Source organism: Myxine glutinosa, chromosome 12 (genome assembly GCF_964187855.1).
Source record: "Myxine glutinosa chromosome 12, kmMyxGlut1.1, whole genome shotgun sequence".
NCBI lineage: Eukaryota > Metazoa > Chordata > Myxini > Myxiniformes > Myxinidae > Myxine > Myxine glutinosa.
The window spans coordinates 85021659-85035767 of NC_136272.1; the positions used below are offsets into that span (position 1 = coordinate 85021659).

At 42.1% G+C, this 14109-nt stretch overlaps 1 protein-coding gene across 1 annotated transcript in view; it reads right to left on the reverse strand.

The window, feature by feature from the left end:
- The window catches only part of LOC137437562 (metabotropic glutamate receptor 6), a 676955-nt gene that overhangs the window by 196846 nt on the left and 466000 nt on the right, over positions 1-14109 (reverse strand). The window contains exons 6-7 of the mRNA XM_068131991.2: positions 11155-11295; positions 7947-8147 (exon numbers count right to left, since the gene is read on the reverse strand). Coding sequence (XP_067988092.2) covers positions 7947-8147; positions 11155-11295 — 342 coding nt within the window. The remainder of the gene's footprint in view (positions 1-7946; positions 8148-11154; positions 11296-14109) is intronic.

Consider the following 14109-nt stretch of genomic DNA (forward strand, 5'->3'; position numbering starts at 1 on the left):
GGGTGAATTCGAGGTCAAAGTAGAGACTAAATTAGGGGAAATGGAAAAGTCCATGGGGGTAGAAATTGAGCTTAAACGGGAGGAATGAACATTAAAAATAGAAGAGGGCACGACCCAGGCTGTCCGAATGGGGGAAAAGTTGGAAGAGAGAATAGGGGCCACTAACACCAGAATTGATAAAGTCAATGAAGACCTGGAAGGCTATCGGGGTCGGGTGGATGCCAGAATGCGGCAACAGTGTGAGGAATGGGGATGCTTCAAACAACAAGGGGGTGAATTGGCTGAAGAGGTAAAGGGGTTGGAAGCCCGCATAACAGAACAGGAGTGGTTGTTTATTGATTGATAAAGATAAAGGTTTATTGATAAAGGTCGGGTATCGCGGCCCCAGATGCACCTGAGCTCAAGTCTCCCAATCTCTGCCACTGAAAAGCACCCCCATAACATGATGCTGCCATGACCATGCTTCAGGATATGGATGGGGTTAGATGGGTGATGAGCTGTGCACGGTTTCTGCCAGATGTGGTGCTTTGCACTCAAAGAGTTCAATTTTCGTCTCAGCAGACCACACAATGTTTTGCCTCATGCTCTCAGAGTCTTTCACGTGCCTTTTTGCAAAGTGTTGCAGAGACTGTTGTCATTATGGCAGGTTCTTCAATCCCAGCCAATGATCTCTAAAGTTCAGCCAGAGTGGTCATTGGGTTATTGGTTACCTCCCTGACCAAGGTCCTTCTTGCCCGGTTGCTCACTTTGGTCGGACAGCCAGCTCTATGAAGGGTCTGGGTAGTTCCACATTCTTTCCATTTCCTAATGATGGAGCTCACTGTGCTCTTCGGAACATTCAACATTCTAGAAATTGTTTTTTTTACCCTTCCTCAGATCTATGCCTCCTCACAATTATATCTCGGCACTGTGAAACTACAGACAGTTTCTTGGACTTCATGGTAGCGTTTCTGCACTGACATACACTGTCAACTGTTGGACCTTATATATAAATGTGTTTCTTTTTAAATAATGTCCAATCAATTGAATTGGCCACAGATGTACTCCAATCAAGTTGTAGGGACATCTCAAGTATGATTAAAGGAAATTGGATGCACCTGAGCTCAATTTGAGGGTCTTTGCAAAGGAGTTGAATACTGATTGACTCAAGACCTTTCAGCTTTTCATTTTTAATTAATTTGTGAAAAATTCGAAAATAAGAATTCCACCTTGACAGATTATGTGTGCATTATGCATTATGTGCAGATTGGTGACAAAAAAAAACAAACTCAATTTTTCATTCAGGCTGAAACACAACAAAATGTTAAATAGTCAAGGGGTGTCAATACTTTATGATGGCACTGTACATAATATCAGGGGTACCTGGTGTTGCTCAATGCTGTTCTATCTTGTTGGCTTTTTGAATAAATCAATTTGTGTTACATATATATATATATATATATACATATATATATATAATCAATTACATATATATATATATATATATATATATATATATATATCTATATATATATATATATATATATATATATATATATATATATATATATATACATACATACATATATATACTGTATATATATATCAGTCATTATGCGATTTCATGCCATCATTGGTGAACCACCATTAAGGTATCCCATCCAGCTGTCACTGTACCTTAATGGGAGCGATAATCACCGCCTGCCACACGGTACATTACCTCTGGTATCCACTCATTATATGGAGTCGCCTGGATGCGGCTGGGAGTAACCAATCGGAATCTATAATTTCAGTTCTCCAACCTAATGAGCGCATGCCGTGACGTCACCATCACGAAAGTACGCCTTGCCTGCCAAGCTCCGGAGGGGCCATCGAGCAGTGCGTTATTATGAATGTTAAATTCAGATACTGTCACAAGTGTATGCAAAACTCACAGTTACCGACCTGGTTTCACCCTTGTTGGGGCTTCATCAGGGCAGCACAGTGAGTCTTCCATACACTTGTAACTGAAAACCTTTCGGTTATATAATATCAGTTATTATGCGACTTCATACCATCAGTGGGGAACCGCCAGTAAGGTGTCACATACAGCTGCTGCTGCACCTTACTGGGAGGGATAAGCACCGCCTGCCACACGGTAACATTATCTCTGTGCTAACATGTGGTAACATGTGGCCTACCTTTTTTTATAATAAAAAAGGTAAAAAAATCAAACATTTAAACAGCCTTGGACCCCACGGCCATACATACAATACATACACTTTGCTATACCTACCTACATACATACATACACCCTACAGCCAAGGCACACCGTCTATCAAGACTGTCCCATTGGCATACACATGCACCTCAACCCAAAGGCTGAAGCACATGGTCAATCAAAACACATGCATCCTGACCCCGAAGGGCCAGAGTGCATGGTCATACAATTGCACCCCTCCCCCATAGGAGTGAGTCCCCACGACTTCAACACCATGCCGTCCCGAAGAGGGCTTGTTTTTCCTTCATCAGGACAACAGACTGCAAATGGTTTAGTTGTGACCAATCTAAGCCTTTAATATACACAGGTTGAACCCCCTAACCTGACTGGGAAGTAAGGCAGAAATTGAGTCTCACCCCAGCAATTGCTGCACAACCTGTTAGCAACAAGTGTGTTAGCAATCTGTGTATATTCTGTATACCTGTGTATATATAAATCTGTGTGTATTGTGTATATATACATATGTATATACCTTAGCATAATCTCCACTGCATAATAACATACATTCCCTAAGGCTTATAACAGAATTGTGAAGTTTCTGACAGTCATTAATGATAATTGTTTGAAAAAAATTCAAAAAAACATTGATAGTGTTCATCCTTTGCAGATTTCCCATGGCTATGGTGAACCTTGACCTGGTTGTAGAATGAAAGCATGGCGATTTACTCTGATTGGAGATTTATTTAGTATCACGCCGAGCTTGTTCTGATAGTTTGTTGCAGATTTAGCCAATTACCTTTGAGTTGTCAATTGCTGACCCAACTGTCCAATGCCAGATTGGTCTTTAAACTCGGTGTCCCAGCTACTAGCATTATTGGTGGACGTTAAAGATCGTTCGTTGTATTGAGTCGGTGATTATCACACATCACAGGCTCGTATTGTTAACACTTGTAAGGGAACTTGTATTGTTAACACTTGTAAGGGAACCCGTATTGTTAACGCTTGTAAGGGAACTCGTATTGTTAACACTTGTAAGGGAACCCGTATTCTTAACGCTTGTAAGGGAACCCGTATTGTTAACGCTTGTAAGGGAACCCGTATTGTTAACGCTTGTAAGGGAACCCGTATTGTTAACGCTTGTAAGGGAACTCGTATTGTTAACACTTGTAAGGGAACCCGTATTCTTAACGCTTGTAAGGGAACCCGTATTGTTAACACTTGTAAGGGAACCCGTATTGTTAACACTTGTAAGGGAACCCGTATTGTTAACACTTGTAAGGGAACCCGTATTGTTAACACTTGTAAGGGAACTCGTATTGTTAACACTTGTAAGGGAACCCGTATTCTTAACGCTTGTAAGGGAACCCGTATTGTTAACGCTTGTAAGGGAACCCGTATTGTTAACGCTTGTAAGGGAACCCGTATTGTTAACGCTTGTAAGGGAACTCGTATTGTTAACACTTGTAAGGGAACCCGTATTCTTAACGCTTGTAAGGGAACCCGTATTGTTAACACTTGTAAGGGAACCCGTATTGTTAACACTTGTAAGGGAACCCGTATTGTTAACACTTGTAAGGGAACCCGTATTCTTAACGCTTGTAAGGGAACCCGTATTGTTAACGCTTGTAAGGGAACTCGTATTGTTAACACTTGTAAGGGAACTCGTATTGTTAACGCTTGTAAGGGAACCCGTATTGTTAACGCTTGTAAGGGAACCCGTATTGTTAACACTTGTAAGGGAACTCGTATTGTTAACACTAGTAAGGGAACCCGTATTGTTAACACTTGTAAGGGAACCCGTATTGTTAACGCTTGTAAGGGAACTTGTATTGTTAACACTTGTAAGGGAACCCGTATTCTTAACGCTTGTAAGGGAACTCGTATTGTTAACACTTGTAAGGGAACCCGTATTCTTAACGCTTGTAAGGGAACCCGTATTGTTAACACTTGTAAGGGAACCCGTATTGTTAACACTTGTAAGGGAACCCGTATTGTTAACACTTGTAAGGGAACCCGTATTCTTAACGCTTGTAAGGGAACCCGTATTGTTAACGCTTGTAAGGGAACCCGTATTGTTAACACTTGTAAGGGAACTCGTATTGTTAACACTTGTAAGGGAACCCGTATTGTTAACACTTGTAAGGGAACCCGTATTGTTAACGCTTGTAAGGGAACCCGTATTGTTAACACTTGTAAGGGAACCCGTATTCTTAACGCTTGTAAGGGAACCCGTATTGTTAACACTTGTAAGGGAACTCGTATTGTTAACGCTTGTAAGGGAACCCGTATTGTTAACGCTTGTAAGGGAACCCGTATTGTTAACACTTGTAAGGGAACTCGTATTGTTAACGCTTGTAAGGGAACCCGTATTGTTAACGCTTGTAAGGGAACTCGTATTGTTAACACTTGTAAGGGAACTCGTATTGTTAACGCTTGTAAGGGAACCCGTATTGTTAACACTTGTAAGGGAACTCGTATTGTTAACACTTGTAAGGGAACTCGTATTGTTAACGCTTGTAAGGGAACCCGTATTGTTAACACTTGTAAGGGAACTCGTATTGTTAACACTTGTAAGGGAACTCGTATTATTAACGCTTGTAAGGGAACCCGTATTGTTAACACTTGTAAGGGAACTCGTATTGTTAACACTTGTAAGGGAACCCGTATTGTTAACGCTTGTAAGGGAACTCGTATTGTTAACACTTGTAAGGGAACTCGTATTGTTAACACTTGTAAGGGAACCCGTATTGTTAACACTTGTAAGGGAACTTAGCGGTTTCGGTTAGCATGCCGGCTTGGGATCCTAGGTTCCGAATCCCGGTCAATCACTGAATTAACACCAGGGGGTTGACTCAGCCTGTCACGCCTTCCGAGGTCGGCAAATTGAGTACCAGTTCACTGGTAATTCCCTGCTTGTCGCAAGAGGTGACAAAAAGGGTTGGCGACAGGAAGGGCATCCGGCCATAAAAACATTGCTTCAAAAAGGGGACTACAGTGCCCGAAAAAGGCCAACCCCTGCTCTGCGGTGCAAAAATGGACTCTAAAAATGGTTCTTAACATTTGAAGCGTCCATCTTTTGTACAGTATTTACATTGGTATTTTTTATGGCCCGACAGAATGGTATCGAAGTAAGCACACTCGTCTCTAAGGCGTCTAGCCTGAGTTTGATCCTGGCCCAGCTAAAAAACCGTCATCCCGGTGTTTCACATCAGGGTGATTCATCAATGCGTGCGCCGTCCCTCGGATAGCGGTGTCTGTCGTCCTACCTGCCAGCGCTCGTTTGGTGGATGCCTAAGACCCCACGGTGTCCTTCGCGAAGAGTCGGCGATCTTTCGCCAGCACCCTGAACAAATCCCAAATTCCTTCCCTAACTAGCAGAGGGCATTGCATCAACGTCACATGATGCCACCCCACAGCCTTGTTCTGCATAAACGAAGAAGAGTTGGTGTTTGTAATACCATGAGTGCTAAAGTTGAGAGTGGGAGGGGGAGAAGAGGAGAGAAGGACAGACATGAAGGTAGATGCAAAACGAATGACTTTTATGTCATTGTGTCAGTACAATTTGGCACCATGGGGAAGGTTGTTCGTGACAGGTGAATTTTAATTAGCCATTAGAGGGTGGATCGTCTTTCATTGGTGAAAATGAGAACTATTTGCCCTATGGGTGGACGACGCTGCATCCACATCCCATATTACACCCTCGAAGCCATGGCGTCTAAAGCTCTCGGTGCTATTGGCATCTCATGACAGGAGGCCGAGGAGTCTTAGGTTCGGATTATCTCTTACTGCATGCACTTTGGTGACCTTTCAATATGGTATAGTCTGCCTTTTTGTCTTGCTCCTCCTGCCCTATTGCCTCTCTGATCACCTGCGGGTCACATGTACTCCATCAGCGACACAACTTTGTCACTCTCCCAAAGTCTAAGCTTCATGCTCCCCTACATTCTTTTGTCCTGCACATTCTCTCACATGTGAAACCATCTTCCTTAATCAGTTTTCTTGCGCTATTCCTTCCGGACCTTCAATTCTGATACCCACTTCTATCTCAATCACTCCCGTTTCTCCCTCTAAGGTTTTTTCACACCCACTGAGCCCCTCTGCACCTTTTACTGAAAAGTCCCTCCTTAAGCATAAGTCACATTTGCTCTACGGCTAGGATACGGCGGCCGTACCCCCCCTAAATTGACAGAAACGTGCGGCGGCCGCAGAGTTTCTGAGGTGGCCTCAGGGTGGCCCTAGGGCGTATGGCTATCTTTTACAGGCCGTAGGGGTCGCCGTGGAATTATAGCGCGGAGTTATAACTTTTTTCATTTCTAGGTTGGCCGTAGCAATTCGACAAGCCGTAGCCATGACAACTGTAAGTGCTGTTATACATATGAAAAATAACTGGTATATATACCCACTCGTTACCGTCCGTCTGGCCGCACGTTCGCCTTAGGGCTGCCCTGCGGTCGCCTTGCGGGCACCTTGAGGCTACCTTGCGTCTGCCTTGAAAATTATATGGCCGCCGCAGGGACGCCCTAAGGTCACCGTGCGACATCAAATCAAAGACCGTACGGCACCCCCACGTTTTCGGTCTCCACAATTTCTAAATACCCCGTGCGGCTACCCGAAAAATAAAAACATATGTGACTGCTACATTGTGTGACCGTGGAAATACTGCGGCCGCCCTATAATTGCTAGTGGCCGTAGATTATTTAGACCCTACGGCCGCCGAGCCAAATGTGACTGAAGCATTACAGGCAAATGAGCAGGAGCATTCTCATCCACTTGTTTCTCCTTTGACACATTTTGCATCTGTCAACTTTTCACTCCCTGGTGTTCTGCACTTCCGGAAGCCTCGACAACCGGATAAAAAATACACAGATCATTTTTTTTCATACTTGGTGCCATTTGCACATTCATTCATTTTTGCATTGGAATCTTGCATCGAAATCTTCAGAATTTCATGAAGCCAAGATTATTACAGGCCAGGAAGTGTGTGCTATTGAGGATGTGCGGTCAAGCCTATGCTTCATCCATGTGCATCTATCTATAATTCCAGTAATCTCTGTCTGTCTGTCTGTACGTTTGTCTGTGACCGCTGTTTCTCGACAACCACGGGTCCGATATACTTTTAACTTGCCAGGTATATTGCTGGGGACCCGAGGATGTGCCTTTTCAAGGTTTCATATTAATCGGACAATTACTTCCCGAGCTATGTCCAAAAAACGATTCAACCAATCAGAGAGCAGCGAACGATCGCGTGTGCCGAACGTGGAGGACACACTCTGCCTCGGATGGCACATTTGAGAGCGTATTCATTTATTTCACGTTTGCAAACTATGTTGGCGTTAAACTACGTTTTAAAACTAATAAAAACGAATTTGCGATTCATTCGCTTTCCTGCGCGTTTGTGCACGCGATGGCGATTTCTTTACCAAACTCCGGAAGCCGTTCGCTTTGGACCAAACCATTGCATGTAAATAGAGGGGGGGGGGTTCTGTGGTCGTTGCGAATGGACCAAACCATTCATGTAAATAGAGGGGGGGGATTGTCACTGTACTCGCAAGCCGTTCGCCGTTCGCTTTGGCGTTGCGAATGGACCAAACCATTTCATGTAAATAGAGGGGGGGGATATAATTTTAGATAGATATATAGTACGGGCATATATATAGTACGGGCATGCCCTAGTATTTGCAATTTGACAAGATGATTATGATAAGACTACGGAGCATCCGGTTGAAGCGAATGTCCGTGTGATGATGCGAGGTGCAACAGCACGTACCGGTGAAGTTTACCGATCGGATGTAGTGCAGAAGCATGGATCCATTGATGGGTTTCATGCGCGCACAGAGGTTCGTCTCGTTGGGGCACAGGTCTTTGTGCATACGGTGCAGCGCATGAGCAATGGCGTACACGGCGTCCATGACAAACTGCACCTTTCCTTCTTGCTCATACTCGGAATCTCGACCAAGGAGCTCGTTGCCTGTTGTGCGACAACAATATTCATGAATGGGGATTCAACAACCCTAACACTAACCCAAACCCTAACCCTAATTCTAACCCTAACCCTAGCCCTAATTACGTACAACAGCTGCAGGTATATCTCACACTGCAGGTATTAGTTGCTAGTATGCACGACAGCCCAGATAGGTCACCAGCCAATCAGCAACTTCAAATTAAACACTTCAATTGCCAAACTTCTCTGATAGACTCTACATGGCATCAAAACTCAATTATAAAAATTGAGAAATAAACCGACTGGAAAATTATGAATATAACCCATAAACTTTGCGATTTTCGTTTAACGGAACCATGATATCAAGTGTCGAGTGTCTTTATGACTTGAATCAACTTTAGATCTCCCAAATCGGTGGAGATCTGGGCTTCATGGCAGAGTGGCCAGACGGAAGCCAAACAGTTCAATCTTGGTTTCATCAGACCACAGAATCTTGTTTCTCACGGTCTAAGAGTCCTTTAGGTGCTTTTTTTGTTGCAGTGATGGTTGTCCTTCTGGAAGTTTCTCCCATCTCCACAGGATCTCTGGAGCTCAGTCAGAGTGACCATCGGGTTCTTGGTCACCTCTCTTATCAAGGCCCTTCTCCCCCGATTGCTCAGTTTGGCCAGGCGGCCAGCTCTAGGAAGAGTCCTGGTTGTTCCAAACTTCTTCCATTTAAGAATTATGGAGGCCACTGTGCTCTTGGGAACCTTCAATGCAGCAGAATTTTTTTTTGTAGGCTTCCCCAGATCTGTGCCTCGACACAATCCTGTCTCTGAGCTCTGCAGGCAGTTCCTTCGACTTCATGGTTTGGTTTTTGCTCTGATATGCATTGTCAGCTGTGAGACCTTATATAGACAGGTGTGTGCCTTTCCAAATAATGTCCAATCAATTGAATTTACCACACGTGGACTCCAATCAAGGTGTAGAAACATCTCAAAGATGATCAAGAGAAATGGGAGGCACATGAGCTAAATTTCAAGTGTCATAGCAAAGGGTCTGAATACTTACGTAAATGTGATATTTCAGTTTTTCTTTTTAATAAATTTGCAAAACTTTCTAAAATCCTGTTTTTCTCTTTGTCATTATGGGGTATTGGGTGTAGATTGATGAGGGAAAAAATGAATTTAAACGATTTCAGCATAAGGCTGCAACATAACAAAATGTAAAAAAAGTGAAGGGGTCTGAATACTTTCTGAATGCAGTGTGTGTGTGTGTGTGTGTGTGTGTGTGTGTGTGTGTGTGTGTGTGTGTGTGTGTGTGTGTGTGTGTGTGCGTGCGTGTGTGCTCTATTACGGGCCTCAACCCAAGTATAAACAAAAAATTTAAAAAAACACCAGAACATAAATCACCTTGTTGGCATTTTCAAAACCCTCCAGTTTTGCAGTACTTGGACATGTGTAAACATGTGTAAAGTAAACTTCAAAACTGTGATAAACTTCCAGAATTTTTTAACGATCTTTAAAATTGCTAATTTTTTCATTATTATTTAAGTATATACTTGAACACTGGTGGCATCATGTCTATGAACTCCCTAGTTTTTGTAGTGGTGGAGATGGTTTGTACATCACCTGGTGTTCTGTCGTGCGTAGCATGTGAACAATGCTCAACGTGTTGAGGGAGTGGTCTGGAGGTAGGCCTACCCCAATAATGCAAACCCCATTATTCCCTGAACTGTGGTCAATTGTTCCATGATTCCACTGAACTCTTGAGCCCTTCAGTGCCTCAGTGTTGAAAGGCTTCAGTGATGCACTTTGACAAATTATAATTAAAATGAACTCGAGTTTCTCGTTGCTTTTGCACTTTATTACTCCCGCCAGGGAGTAATGCGTTCGATCGTGTCCGTCCGTGTGTGTGTGTGTGTGTGTGTGTGTGTGTGTGTGTGTGTGTGTGTGTGTTCGTGTGTGTGTGTTCGTGTGTTTGTGAACAAGATATCTGGTAAAGTTCTGAACGGATTTGGATGAAAGTTGGTGGGATGATTGCCCTTGGGATAAGGAAGAATTGATTAGTTTTTGGTGAAGCTCAGGATATTATTCCGGATCCAGGAATTTTTTGAAGGATTTCTTTACCATTGGAAGATAGGGGTCATTTTTTTTTTTTTTACATTATCTTCTATATATTCTATATTTAACATTGTGACATGAAAATAGTTTTCATATTTGTTGTAAATGTAGTTTAAACTCGTGGTTATGCGTTAGAGCGATGTATTTTGTTAGCAGCGTCGTCTTCAATGTTCATTTTTTTATTTATAATAAAGACATATTCTGTCATTTTAAAACCACCAAAGTGTGTATTAGGTTTCCTCGTTTCATAAAATGTATCGTTTGATACGTATAATGCTTTAAAACTGTTTTTGTTTTGTTTTTGTTTTTTTACCTCAGAAGAGATATCAAAATTTACCTCAGCGAATGTCAATCGCGGTGTCAGTATTTGATGAACTTATAAAGACTTAGGTGAGTTATAAGTTTGACCAGCATGTGCACGGGATTCTTCCCAGAAGAATGAGTGGTCGCATTAGCCTGTACGACTTAAAATGAGCGAATTTTGTTTTGACGTTTGGGCCAGTTTTACATGTTGTATCCCTAAGGAATGAAACAAACGTTTTTCTTGGCTTACACTTTTATTTGAAGTCACAGATGCCTCAAAATACACTCACATATGGAATTGAACGCTGAATCCGAAAATGTAAGTGAAATTGCCTTGTGTTTTTTTTAACATTATCTTCTATATATTCTAAATATATATCTGTGCAGTGTCTGTCTTGTGTTGTCTTGTCTTGTGTTGTCACTGAACTACTCCCTCAAACTTTTGTGAAATCGTACTATTCCAACTTGACCCACGGCGGGAGTATGCGCTCTACTGAGTGGCGTTCTAGTTCATCCAGTGAAGGTCAGTTATGACGTACTAGCAACTTCATTTATCCATTTTTTTGGAAAATATTAGGATTCTACATGCAAATTTCCCCAAGATATCCTCTCCAATCATCGATACTGACCTGTGCACTTTGACACCTTGGATCCTCGACGGTTACTCATTTTCCCCAGCTTACAGTGGAAGTTCTGCTCCCAGAATTCGGCAAACCAGACATTCCTGCGGTTGTTTTCCAACTTGCGGCTCTGCAGGTACCTGTCAAAGCCTGAGAGAGTTGGAAGAAATGTCACAAAAAGAATTGATCACTTCATGTTTAAAACCCATTAGAAGAGAGGCATGGTCGAAGAAAGTCATGATTAGGACACACACACACACACACACAAGGTTGGGTGGTGAGTGATGACGTCAGATTTCACCATCGATTTGGAGGTACATTATGGAGTTATAATAGGGCAAACATTGGGATGAGACACAGACACACATATACACATCTAATTTCCATCAACATGTTCCTCACAAATGAAATCATTTATTGAACAGTAACGGATAAAGTATTATATTAACACTTAAAGGATGTTGTAACTGATACTAATTCTAAAACATCCTATACTTCATTTTATCTTCTTCACAAACCTCAAAATGGCTGTTTACCTCAAGTCCGGAAGCAATTTACCCACAAGGTGGTGCGGGGTTTTATTTACCCTCAAGTTAAAACCTTATTAATCCGGAAGCAATTGATAGATTTTCTGACTGCCCTGATCATCTGTCCTCAATTGTTCCTCGAGGTTTCAACCCTTCCAGCCCAGAAGAGTGGGTCTCCAACCTTGGCCCTGTGTCTACATCAGTAGATCCATCCACGGCCTCAGCTCTGTCCAGAAAGTCGGTCAACCCAGCAACGCAAACTCACTATTCATACTTTACACCTATAGATGTTTACCGTTCTTGTTAAAAGTTTAATGTATTATCGTAATTATCAATGTAGAAAAAAAATAACCCCTCATACATTGTGCACGTTGATGTGTGTTTGAAACAGTATCCATATTGGGTGGACTGGGATAGCGATTGGGAAACTCTGCAAGTTTTTCCTTATTTCATGAAATTCATCAGAATTACAATTTCTCAATACGATGCTGACTTGATGCATTCAATATGAAGGGTGTGTGTTAAATTTGGCAAATGCTGGATGGAGGTGGGGTATGGAATTGTATTAAAACAAGAATGACCACACTGTGGTCACAACCTGCCACAAAATCGGGTAACGGGCCAATTGGGAAACAGACATTTAATGCACTATTAAATAATTAACTCGACATCTCTCATCCATGTCACCCTCCCCACGGTTATATCAGAAAGAGCTGATTTGTCACACGGTCATGGATTGCTTAACCCCAATATAGGGCTGTTCAAAAATTATGGAACGCTTTTTTTTTTAGTAATTTGCGTAACTTAACGCTTGATTACATAACGTAATGTAACGCTTGATTACCGTGCGTTCTGACGTACCGTGCATTTTGATAGGCTTGATTAAACCTTACTATTATTCGACATGCGATTAGATTGTTCGGGGTTCCTCATTGTGAAAAACACTCGACTCAAACAAAGCCGAAGGAAATCTGATGCAACAAACCCAGGCAGTGTATAAATCAGCAGAGGCCTACAGTCCTAATGTGTTAGGCCCACCAGAAAACCAAAATGGAGGCCATATCATTTCGTCTGGGTGGACCTAAGCGACAGATGTGGGTGTGGTCCGGCAGTTGTCCAACCAATGAGTGCACATTTTAAAAATCGACCCCTAACAAGAACCCCAACAACAACAACAAGAACAGCAGCAACAAGAACAGCAGCAGCAATGTGAAGCCCTTGTAGACGTGTGACATGTCGCAGGTAAAATAAACTAGAGACATTTACCAAAGTAGTTAGTGCAGGTTTTGACTTGGGTTGATGATTTCCCACTAGAGCAGTTGTCTGGAGCCAACTTTCTGATAAAGAAGGGAGGGGTGTAATGAGGTTGGCCAAATTGTTGTTGTTGTGACGTGGCTTCTGCCACATTTAAGGTAGTGATGTGGTTTCCACCCCAGTGTGGGGTTCACATTTGGCATCTTTTTGGTTGGACTGACATCACACCTGTGTACCGAGATGCGGCATAAGTAGATGTCATTCTTTTTGTATCTTGGGGAGAAATTGTTATGAAATCACAATGGTTGGAAATGACAGTCGGTTGACCCAAGCATGGGTCCTCTATGAGCCGCATGGCTGATGTGCGGGCTGTAAGCCCAAATCCGTACAACATAGATCCACAAGTGTGAATTGTTTGTTGTTTCCAATGTTAATATGTTGTAGCCATGCAAATACGCTGTTCATGGAAAAAGTGCAAATATGGATGGAATAACAATGTAACAATTGTGTAATAGCACGATAGTTCGACATGAATATATGGAAGGCTGTAATGAATATCTGTGTTGTGTATGCAACCCGAAAAGATGATCCGAATCATTAGAAATACAGTTAATTTAATCATTGATATTTTATAGGCAACAGTACAGTAAATCCTTTGCCTATTTCTGTGACCTCGATTGGTGGAAAGTTGCATGACACTCGTTTCTTGGTACAGGGAAGATGTTTGCTCTCTGGTAATTTCTTCTCGACACCATTTATTATTAAATTTCGGGAAAACAGCAATGGCCCTAGTCTCTCGTTCCTCTCATAGACACTTACAATGTTGAGTGTTCGCGGTCACAAACAGTACCTTCAGACAAGCATTCACATCCCTGGACTTTTTCCACAATTTGTTGTGTTACAACCTGAATTTAAAATCGATTAAATTGAGATTTTTTTTTGTCATTCATCTACACATAATATCCCATAATGTAAAAGTGGAATTATTTTTGGGATTTTTTTTTTTACAAATCAATTAAAAATGAAAAGATGAAATGTCTTCAGTCAATAAGTATTCAACCCCGTTGCTATGACACTCCAAATTGAGCTCAGATGCATCCAATTTAATTTGATCATCCTTGAGATGTCTCGACAACTTGATTGGAGTCCACCTGTGGCCAATTCAATTGATTGCACATTATAT